An 11020-nucleotide genomic window follows, 5' to 3' on the forward strand; every position below is an offset into this window, starting at 1 on the left:
GCACATGAAGGAGACTTCGTGGGTTGCGATTCTGATCCCTGTTACGTGACAGGTAATTATCGACAAAGTTTGGGGACAAGGCTAGCCTACGAGAGATCCCTCAATGCATTCAAAACTCAAGTTGACATGGCCATCCGAGATATGACCGGAAGATGCCATGCTGAGAAGAAAGCGTACGAAGCCCACCAGGCTACTCCTCTCACGTTTACTAAGGGCATGATGAATAATGAATGTGGAACATCTACAACGACCAGAGTAAGAAGGGGTCATTCATGCGGGCAATGACAGCGTTGGACCGTTGGCGCCCATCATCTCGAAGGTTGACGAATCGGGTACTCTTCCGGGATGGACGCTCATGCTGATTGATATGCACAAGAAAACATCTGAGCTACCTTGAATGTAGGAGCAGGCAACAAGAGTATGAAGCAATTGACGTTGCTTGCTTGAGACTTTCCCAACTAAGATTACTTAGTGCCTTTGCCCCAACCTTATTTGCTTAGCTTTGGGTTCATAAACACGATCATCACAACTCTGGTCTAGAGTTGTACAGATTTTCTCCCATTAGGTAAATGGGTCTCAGCGAACTCAGAACCGCATAAGCCACCCTACTTACATAGCGGCCCCACACTTTGATCTCTGCATGACGCCGTCGCCAGGATCTCCCTAAACAGCTTTGACACCTCGCATTGTCTATTAGACATGTTCCGTGTGCAGTTCCCCTCCATATCTTGCCTGCCGGATCCGCTGAGAAACCCGACAAAAGAACCGGTGAATTTTGAAAGAACTCCTGTCAGGTCGGTAAGCACGTGCGGCAGCAATTGTTCGCGTCTGTGGAACTTTCGTCTGATGGCTGAAGGCTCCCCTTCCAGCTGCCGCCGTGCCCTCCCGCGTTTCGCCCGACGTCTCCACTTCCGACCTTTCCTGATCAGGAATGGCATCGCTCGACTGTCCTTGTTTGCCCAGCTCGCTGTCACCAACTGGCAGAAACGTAGACGCGCAAGCTTCCATCTCGAAGAGGTCGCGCAAGTCGATCTCAGGTAGCCCGAGGAAGGAACCTTCTTCAACCGCGTTGATTGAACCAGCAGTGTCAGCGTCGCTCATGATAAAGTCCCCCATAATGCCCTCGACATCGTGGTTGAGTGGTGCTAAATCCGTCCGGTGTCCTTGTTTTGCTGGGTTGCTGGGGGGTTCGCCTACATCAGCCTCGTCTTGCTGGAAGCCCGACACGGTGCCGCAAAAAACAGCGGCGCCGCCGTCATCGGCCTCGACTTCGTATGGGGCATCCGCTTCCCCACTTGTGACTTCCTTCGCCGTTGCGTCTTCGTCTCCCACGGTATCGGGCGTTCCCCGCACGCTGCTTCCGACCTCCCCCACTTCGATGCTGTCGCCGATCTCCGCCGGACTTTGACCAGGTTCGGACGTTAACCTCTTTCGTCGACGGCGTGAAACCCGGCGTCGGCGTCCACAACCGTGCATCCCATTGACGAGTTCCGCCAGCTGGTTCGGATGCACGTCAGTTCAAGCCATTCATTCCAACAGCAGAAGGCTTCTCTGCCAAGACCTACAAAACGATTCACGTCGGGAATGCTTTGGCCGTCCGGTACGTGGACGGCTCCATCTAATTGACCGTAAGTCGGATTGAAATGGATGACGGCCGAGAACACCTGGGCTCCCTCGCCCAGCTGCACGGCCTTTCGTTTCCCGCTTGCCCCACATTTTCGGACCTTCTCTTTGGCCTTTTTGTCGTATGTGAAGACGATCTTGTCCGACGACACGGGGGCCATGGTGTTGAGAGTTGAGTGATCTACAATCCGAATGTGATCTAATGTATGATATTGCCCGGGAATAGCTATTGGGATGGGATTCTGTTGCCCTCAAGTACGACGATATGGAATAGAGGCCATTGCAGGCTTTGTGTTGGGCTCTGAAGTGAGCCAATTTGACATCTTGTGATTCGTACACCGCAGCTCTTTGTTGATCTTCGACCAACATCTACTCTTCTTCATACACTTCGAGCAGCTAGCAATGTAGCTTGCTGGCCCCTGTGGGGCGACCAGTCATTTTGGATTAGTCGACTTTGATTAGCCGGCTCACATGTGGACTTCAATCGAGAAAACATTCAAGGGACATATCGTGATGCGGCGCGGTAGCCAGATCATACCACATCAAAAAAGGCCAAACGCCGGTAAGCCCGCCACAGCACTATGCAGCCGCATCCGACCCTGGAATCTGGTCATGGTGAACAGAGAAATCGGTACCGCAGTTGATTTCTGATCTTTCCGGCGATCTTCCCCGGCAGAGGCACAAGCGGCAACGCGCAAACTTCGAAGTTGCCATGTTTGATGATGTACAGGGCGTTTACTGGGAATGAGAAAATAGCTGTACCTGGATGCGTCCCACGTATGAAGCCAAAACTGACTTTCGGGTGTTCAGATTTGATGGTTGATTGATTTCGGATGTTTATGGATGTTTGCACAGTTGCCGAGAAGCGACGTGGCACAACGTGGAAGCTCTGCATAGCGTCTCATTACCAATTTGCTCCTGGCATAAACACTTCACCCCAACAACTAGCCTACGAAATGGTTGTCCGGCCTTACAATTCTAGAAGCTAGCACGTCCCAGTCGCTGACGAACCTTGCGGACAATAAGGCGGCAAGAGGAAGAAAGAAAACACCCTGCCAAGTGGCTGACTTTACGGGACCAAAAATCAGCCAACAGCTCTTGCCACGATCAATCCTGCGACTAAGACAACTCGTAAGTAACTAATTGATTCGGGAGAGAAGAGGCGGGGTCAGCTCGAAGCGAGTGTAGTACTTACCGTTCGCCAAGATTTGCTAGCCACATCACGCAGAACAACCAAAAGTTGCCGAGTTGGAGATAAAACGAAGATGCAGAATACTCCAACCAGAGACCAAGTCCAGCGGCGCCAGTGAAAGTGATCTTTCAGCGCTATCACAAAACACCCACGACGTGTATAGGTTGGACTTGGGTGAGTCCACACGAATGATTTGGAATTAGATCGCAAGCGGTTCCATCTTGGATTCAACCCTCGACTCCCAATGGCCATCGCAATATCAAATCATCATGTCACCTAACGAGTAAGATACATTGACGCGAAGCACCGCCCCTGCCTTTTTGTAGTGCCAGACTCAATGCTGCCATATTTGATGATGAAGACTCTCACGCTGAGGCGAAAGACAGCCTACCAAAATTTTGGGATGCGAGATCGAGCTACGCATCAGCCGGCCAAAGGAAGGAGAGAACCTCGACGAAGTCAACGCTCGGCATATCCCCTCCGAGACTCGAGCTCGCAAGAGCTGAGATCAGTGCATTACATGAATGAAATTGTCACGAATTCGGAGCCAGCAGACTGGGTGTCTTGGGTTCTTCTGCGGGATAGCAAAGAACAACATAAGAAGATAGTCATGTTCATGATAACTGAGACAAGAGACAGAAAGCAGGCTACAAAGTCGCTCGGCTTTGACCGATTCCGTTCAGCAGCATCTCGTCGCATAGGCTCATTATTGCACAATGTGTACAGCGAAGGCATTCGACACGGGCTGGCGTTCAGGCTCTCTATCTTCCATATCCACCCGATCATGACATGACTACGTTTTAGTAGACGTGTTCATCACGACTAAGGTGGCCCATTTAGAAATACTTGGTCCTTCAAAGAGACTAGCCGAACGATGACCCTCAGGGGCAATGGCAACTTAACCATAGGTTGCCAGGATCACGCATGGGTTGACGGATCTCAGCGTTGTTGAATCCTGTCATAACGGGTCTACCAAGTTTGCAAGGGGGTCAATGAATTTTTCAACGTTGGCACCAAATAGGAGTAAAGGGTCGAGGCGAACACGTATAAAGACCACGAAACTGACGACACAAGATCTCGGCGAACAATCGTCAACACCTACAAAGCAAAACTAAGCCTCACGATAAACAAGAAATGGCTACCACCCACAATCCCGAGACGAACGTAGATAAAGGCCGCGGAGCGTACGATACCACGGGCGTTCCGAAGCCACCTCCCCGCCCAAAGTCGAGGTAGAAAACGATGAGGTCCGTTTGAATGGAAGTCTTATATTTACGCCTTCTAACAACGCGCGTCACAGCACTGGATCATTTCTGGATGCACGAGAGCGACACAACATCGTAAGCGATGGTCTTGGACCATACGGTGGTGGGCTGAGCCGCGACAGAGGAGAAGCTTGGGTTTGGAGTGTCAGTAACAAGTTCTGCTAGGACAAAATAGAGAGAAATCCATCAATTCTTTCACTTGCGTACAAATAAGCAGGCAATTTCTGAATACTACTTGATGTCTGACTTCGCTGCGCGCCATTCTACAAGTTGATCTGTCCATTTCATTCGGTGCATTTTCGAGAGCCTTCATTCCCTCAAGGCTTGCCCTTGAGCCCTGGTCCTTTAGGGGTGAGGGAGTTTTATATAGGAAGGCATAATAATTCGTGAAAGAAAACGTACAACTTCCACCCCGCCTAATACCGCACCATGGACGTAGTACAACAATGCGAGAGATCTCGTTAGGCACCAAGAGCGAAGACCTCGCACCTTTTATTGGGACTAAGCCAAAGGACGCGTCCACCGTACACAGTATTAACCACTTCCCTCTCTTGCGTGAGCTTTTGGTAATCGTTGTTGCTAGAAAGCGCCGAGTGGATCTAATGCAGCCGGTCCCATAGGTATACACCAAGAAAAAAGACAAAAAGGGCTGCAAGGTGGTCACAGCCGGCGCCATGTGAACCGGTTGCGCTGACGGGGATCGCCGCGGTCGTGTGCACCGTCGGCCTATGGTAGGTCCACGACGGTTGAACATCACCACCAGACGTCGTCGTCAAGAGACTGAGCGCGGTGCCGATGCTCGATGCATTGTGGGTGAAAGTAGCGTTCCAGGATCGATGGGGGGATTTCAGCCTGTCGGGAAGTGCAGTTGTATGGATTGCAGTCGAAGTTAACGCATCCCCCTCCATGGTACAAGTGCATATTTGAGGAAGCTCAGTCACCGTGCTTGAGGGCGGCTGAACGGTACCGACTGTAGGCGCAGCAGTGTACAGATTGGCAAACGCCCAGATCTCCATGGTGACGTTCTGTGTGTGGCTTAGTTCAGTGTATACACGAGGAGGTTGCAAAGGAGCTCATGGACCCTCATATTATTTATAGCAATCATAAACTGACGCCAAAACTGGCTGTAGGCTTACTACTGGCTAACTACAAGTGCTAATATACCTTAAGAGTTGAACCTGATGAGGTTGCTGTCAAATATGGCTGATGTAACCGGCAATGTTGAGCATAAATAGTTCCGGCACCATGAGGCCTAGAAAACCTTCGTATTCTCAACCTTGCAACTTCGGAAAATGACACCATCGTCTCCGCCAGATCCCCTTATTGTGCAGGAAGAGCAAGCACTTGTCGATGCATGTGCGTATGCAAACGTTTTGCTTTGTCCCGCAAGTGTATTCTCAAAGTCTACATCACCAGCATATCCACGGAGGTTTCCCGGACCTACTCTGTTTCAACTAAGGCTGGAAGAAGCGAACAAATTTGCGAAAACGATGTTATAGAAAGCCGCCATTCACCGTTTCGCCCAGAGAGCACGTTTTATCCCGTCAACACAACATTGTTGTCAAGCCAGGTGATTAGTCTTAGAGACTTGGAGATTAAACTAGATCCGAGCCGGGCTTCGGGTGTCACAGTTTATACAAAGCGGACAAAGCAGACAAAGCATCGCAAAAAACTTCAGCCGTGATGTCAAAATCATGATTCCTCCCATTCAGCACCAGTCTGCGAGGGTTGAGGCCACTATGGCACGGATGTATTCAAGCAAAAAGCTTTGCCATGTAGATGCTCATTTTACCAAAGCCTGAAACCTAGAAGGGGGATGGCGACATGTAATCAAGAAATGTGCGCCTTGCAATAATGAGTGTATTTTAATAAAGCTCAAAGAGAGGCTATACGGACTGTCGCACAACCCCAAGCAGATTCATAGCTATGTTCTTGTCTGCCTTTGACATGGCATACAAAAAACCGAAAGTATTGCAATGCGGCTCTAGAACGGTCGATAATAGAGAACTCTTTCTCGTGATGTGAGCTAATCAACCGCATGCAGACGTTCAATTGGGCGACCACTGGAAAACAGGCGGGCAACTCCAAACACCAAGATAGACGCCCACCACACGACCATCCTCCGCCGAGAAATAGCACACCATTTTACCATTGACGAGCTCCGTAATGAGTCTGCCATGCGTCACCCAGCTGAACGTGGCCCCAGGCGTGACCGGCTCGTGCTGAACGGACATGCCAGGATTGCCCTTCTTCTGCCTCTTTTGGCTGGCAAAAAGTCAGACTTCAAGTATGTGAAAGGAGCTAGATCAGAAGCGTACTGTGAACGGCCCATACCAGATGGTATCTCTTTCCGCTTGGGGCAGAAGCAGAAAGTCTCGGATTATTTTGCTCGTCGTACGCGTCGTCTCAGCTCAAGAAGGTCCTGTCAGTAACTTGAAGAGATGTTCAGATACAACGAAACTCGGTCTTTGACAAAAAGTCCGCCATGTACTTCAAGTTTGCTCCTCGTGCAGTAGTGTTTGAATAGTCACGACGAAATTGTGAATACTAGCGAACCTTGTTCACTGGTATTCTGTCTCGAGGCGTACATATCAAGTGCTTTGGGGCATGGCTGGCTACTGCAAAGCTTCCTCTGAAAATGGATGCCGGTAAAATTCTGGCTGAGTACGGCACATGAAGAGTGCTGGTTCTGCGCGATTGATCGTGCAAAAATTTGTTTAGTGTACTGTACATAGTGAACCTCGTTGTGATGTGTTGCTACAGGCCAAGCAGGCCAATCAGCGGCACTTGTGGCTAAGACAATGCGCCGCTTCACACGCTGACTTCCTTATCCACATCGACGGCCATGGAAGTAGACACGGTCCGAGGCTCCACTTGGAATGACAGATTCTAGAACGTTACAGAAACGCTCCCAACGATATCCATCGGCGCTTTCTCGTCGAAATTGGCTCCAGGGTCCATCACTTTGCTGTGCTGGTCTGAGCGCAGTTGCCCCACTACCCGAGGAAATAGATCCTCCTCTTTCTGGCCCGTGGCTACAAACTGACCTGTCAAAGTGGCTTGAGAGCGAGTATTGAATGTGGCGTGTTCTAGACCCTTCCAACTACGTACCCCGTCATGAGCAAGGATACTCCAGAAATGACATGTGCGTTTTGGACGTACGGACACACCAAATCAACCGATAGGACGGGAGTTGCACCTCAGCGGCACATACGACCATCGCAACTACCTACAAGCCCTGGTGAAGCGTTCCTTGACGAAGCGCCCCAGTGACGATATTGTCATGAATGCTCAGCACGGGGATCCAAACGACTTTTTTTTCGTAGCATACTACATGATGGCTACTCCTCCGCCGAGTATCACGCGAAGCAGGAGACCGACAAGCTTAAATGACGCAGTCGATGCCGTGATCCTGCTACCGTATTAGACTACATCTTCACGTTCATCCGGCCTCATTTCCGCTCGAGAATCTGCGACTATTAGATCATCGGCCACACGAATTTTTCCCTTTCAGATTTCTTATCGCAATGGAGGGACAGAAGGCAAACACGCACAAAGCAGACGTCATCGTTATTGGCGCAGGTTTCAGTGGTTGTTACGCTTTATTCAAAATTCGGGAGGCAGGATTCTCTGCCAAGATTCTTGAACGCGGAGACGACTTCGGCGGCGTCTGGCATTTCAATCGGTATCCCGGTGCCAGGGTTGATTCAGACACGCCCGCCTACCAGTTCAGCTTGCCCAGAGTCTGGGCTGATTTCCACTTCACGGAGCGGTTTCCTGGTTGCGAGGAAATCCGCAAGTACTTTCGACACGTCGATGCAACGCTGGGTCTGCGTCAGGACACCATTTTCGACGCTCAAGTAGACGAGGCGAAGTACGACACCGAGGCCGGGCGCTGGCAGTTCAGGACGACCAAGGGGCTACGTGCGACGTCCAAGTATGCAATATTCGCATGCGGCTCGATGAACAAGCCGTACATGCCACCTTTCCCAAACCAAGACCTGTTCGATGGGCCTATCATACACCCGTCTGCTTGGCCCGACAATCTCTCGCTGACGGGCAAGAAGATCGGCATCGTCGGTCAGGGCGCGTCCGGCCTGCAAATCGTGCAGGAGCTTGCACCACTCGACTGCGAGCTGACGGTTTTCGTCCGAAACCCTTGTATCGCGGTTCCGATGCATCAGAGACAGCTGTCGTACCGAGAGTCAGAGGAGATGAAACACTATTACGACGCCATATTCGCAAAGGCCAAGTTCGGCTCGTCTTCGGCCCTCCCATACAATCAGAATTCTGACTGGCTGCGCTGCGCGACAGAGACCGAACGAAACGACCTGTTCGAGCGGTTATGGAACAGGGGTGGCCTCGGCCTCACGCAGTCGAACTATCGCGATATCGTGTTTGACAAGAAGGCCAACGCATGCTTGTACGATTTCTGGGTTCGAAAAACGCGAAGTCGGATGACGGACCCCAAGAAGATGGACGTCGTCGCGCCTTTGCAGCAGTTTGAATGGTTCGGATCAACACGCGTCAACCTTGAGAAGAACTACTACGAGGCGCTGGACCAACCGAATGTCAAAGTGGTGGACCTCAAGGAGACGCCGATCCAGTCCTTTGACAGGCAAGGGATTCTCGCCGGGAGCTCTGATGTCGCTACACACCACGACTTGGACGTTGTCATCATGGCTACCGGCTACGACGGCGTGACAGGTAGCCTGCTGGACATGAACATCCATGACAAGAATGGCGTCCGGCTGGAGGATGCTTGGAAAAGCGGCATCAGCACGTACCTTGGCATGATGATCCCCGGCATGCCCAATGCATTTATGCTGTATGGGCCGCAAGGGCCGACGACGCAGACCAACGCGCCGCCTTTCATTGAGCTCCAGGTTGACTGGGTGGTAAGGCTCCTAAAGCGGATGAGCCAGGATCATGTGTATTCCATCGAGCCCTCGGAGGAGTCTTGTGAATTTTGGAAAGGTCTCGTAACAAAGGCCTTTGAGTCAACCCTTTTTCGTGATAGCACCGCGTGGTGGACCGGCGCGAACGTCCCGCGCAAGAGAGTCAAGCCACTGGTCTATCTGGGTGGGGTCCAGCCATGGAGACAGTTGTGTGACCGGTCTCTGCGTGACTGGACGGACTTCATCGTGTCGTAGGAGCAGAATAGCTTCGATTATCGTAGCCTGGCTGACGGGAACTTTCATTTATCTACTCTGAATGCCTATCATGTGTCAAACTCTATCGTCAACACTGTAACAAACTGTGACTTCCTGCGGTGAATTCAGAGACGCGGTGACCTGGAGACGAGCTGTGACTAATGGCATCGCATTCTGGTCTATGTCGACTACGAGTTATTCGTGCACTTTGGTACAAAGATAAAGCTCATCCATCTCAACTCGTTTATTTGGCAGTATGCGTGCGAAACCGAACGGTGATTGAACCTCAATGGATAAGGGGATACCGATGTTTTCCCATTCATCGGCACGCGACCACATCTTACACCACGCGAGATGCCTCGTCCGCCCGTTCATTGCTGTTAGTAGTAGCGTCTCTCACGTGATTTCCAAGAGTTTTGAACGGCAAACGAAGACTAGACTGCTGTATAGCTGGGATACGATGTAGACATGCCGCTGTCTTAAACAAAGCTGCTGGCCGTGCCTCTAGGGGTAAGTCCCGCAGGCGGCGGTTTTTGCAGTTCCCACCAGGGAGGTTCGTCCTGAATGCGGACCTGGCCTTCATCAAGTTCGCCAGTGCCGGCCCTTTTGAATCTCAAGGCACCTTTGACTTTCTTGAAAGAGGCAACTGTGCTAAACGTTAGAAATATTTTTGGATAAGGGTGGGCATAACTTCAATGTACATATGAACGTCAGCCGAACAGCGATCTCTTTGAACAAAGCCTTGATTTTGTCGACCAAGGTGACAGTATTTGGACTCTTCGAGCGGAGACTCGTCATTGTGGGTGCAACTTTCGTAGGCGTGGTGGTTAACAAATATGTCGGAAGAAGTACGTCTGCGACGGGCCGATAGACGCTGGGATGGTTCAAGGAAGATTCCGAAATCACAACCAGATCAAAGGCCAGCAACCTGAGCGACGGCTGTGTTTTTATACTGTTCAAGTCTTGGCAGACTTTCGTGAAAGCCAGACAGCTCAGCCGGGTTAAAGCGACACCCGAAGGCTGTCATTGATCGGTAGACCAATCATCAGAGAGACCCGCGTGGCGTTTCCAGGACCTATTCGATGGCTCCTTGATTACGCTCTGTGCTTCGAATCGAGGGAGCGATGGATCGCCGCGGGAACCTTGAAGAATGCATGACCCGGGTACTGAGAACCGCAAGGGCGCACGCTGAACACCTGAACCAACAGCAATCTGCCACATTATGCTTGAGAGAACGGACTTACCAAAAAACAGTTCTTTCAATGGCAAAAGCGTTTCTTTGACGGCGAGATCGACCGAGTCTTAATAACTCTTCAGCTTGGAGAAACACCATACACATGATTCGTCGGTGATCACCAAGCTGAGCCGTCCCCGAACAGAAACCACTGGCCCGCTTGCTGGTTTCTATTATATCCGTAACCTTGCTCGAATGAATGCGAGCGATACATTTGTTTCATGGTACTGTAGCTCTAACTTATGAGGTACCGTATGGATGTTTGTCGCATAAATTTATGCCATAATGAGGATGAGCTCCAGGCGACATTCTCCTTTCATGAGGACCAGACAGTGTGGAGGTTTCCCTGAGACTCATTCTGCTGAAATGCACTTCTGGCTTCCCCCTACTTTCCTTCTCTTAGGCCATGATACGTCAGTTTGCATTCACTTACAGTACTGTACTGCAGTCAGTTTTGGGAGAGGGTCGAGTAGAAGCCGGGTCTGCCTCTTTAAGCAAGAGGTTGTTGTGCTGCGTATGGCGGACACCCCTCATCGCCAGCTTTGTGCCCACT

The 11020-nt window shown here is 50.9% G+C and overlaps 5 protein-coding genes across 5 annotated transcripts; 1 reads left to right on the forward strand and 4 right to left on the reverse strand.

Annotated features, from left to right (window-relative positions):
* Positions 1-480: 480 nt before the first annotated feature.
* BDP55DRAFT_687469 (uncharacterized protein) lies at positions 481-1899 on the reverse strand. The gene is made up of 2 exons (XM_060576575.1): positions 1566-1899; positions 481-1497 (listed from the first exon to the last, which is right to left on the reverse strand). Exons 1-2 carry the CDS (start codon positions 1782-1784, stop codon positions 694-696), a joined length of 1023 nt encoding a protein of 340 aa, XP_060421705.1. The 5' UTR covers positions 1785-1899; the 3' UTR covers positions 481-693.
* A 2013-nt stretch (positions 1900-3912) lies between these two features.
* BDP55DRAFT_687474 (uncharacterized protein) lies at positions 3913-4243 on the reverse strand. The gene is made up of 2 exons (XM_060576576.1): positions 4116-4243; positions 3913-4062 (listed from the first exon to the last, which is right to left on the reverse strand). The coding sequence occupies exons 1-2, from the start codon at positions 4175-4177 to the stop codon at positions 3954-3956; spliced, it is 171 nt and encodes a 56-aa protein (XP_060421706.1). The 5' UTR covers positions 4178-4243; the 3' UTR covers positions 3913-3953.
* Positions 4244-4679: 436 nt separating this feature from the next.
* On the reverse strand, positions 4680-5096 carry BDP55DRAFT_639204 (uncharacterized protein; the record flags this gene model as incomplete). Its single annotated transcript, XM_060573212.1, has 1 exon — positions 4680-5096. The coding sequence occupies one exon, from the start codon at positions 5094-5096 to the stop codon at positions 4680-4682; it is 417 nt and encodes a 138-aa protein (XP_060421707.1).
* Positions 5097-7227: 2131 nt separating this feature from the next.
* BDP55DRAFT_55002 (steroid monooxygenase) lies at positions 7228-9377 on the forward strand. The gene has a single exon (XM_060568982.1). It carries the CDS (start codon positions 7608-7610, stop codon positions 9231-9233), a length of 1626 nt encoding a protein of 541 aa, XP_060421708.1. The 5' UTR covers positions 7228-7607; the 3' UTR covers positions 9234-9377.
* A 335-nt stretch (positions 9378-9712) lies between these two features.
* Positions 9713-10031, reverse strand: BDP55DRAFT_735325 (uncharacterized protein; the record flags this gene model as incomplete). The annotated part of the gene is made up of 2 exons (XM_060580304.1): positions 9713-9879; positions 9935-10031. 2 exons carry the CDS (start codon positions 10029-10031, stop codon positions 9713-9715), a joined length of 264 nt encoding a protein of 87 aa, XP_060421709.1.
* Positions 10032-11020: the final 989 nt, after the last annotated feature.

The sequence above is a fragment of the Colletotrichum godetiae genome, assembly GCF_030913485.1.
Source record: "Colletotrichum godetiae strain CBS 193.32 chromosome Unknown BDP55scaffold_112, whole genome shotgun sequence".
Classification (NCBI taxonomy): domain Eukaryota; kingdom Fungi; phylum Ascomycota; class Sordariomycetes; order Glomerellales; family Glomerellaceae; genus Colletotrichum; species Colletotrichum godetiae.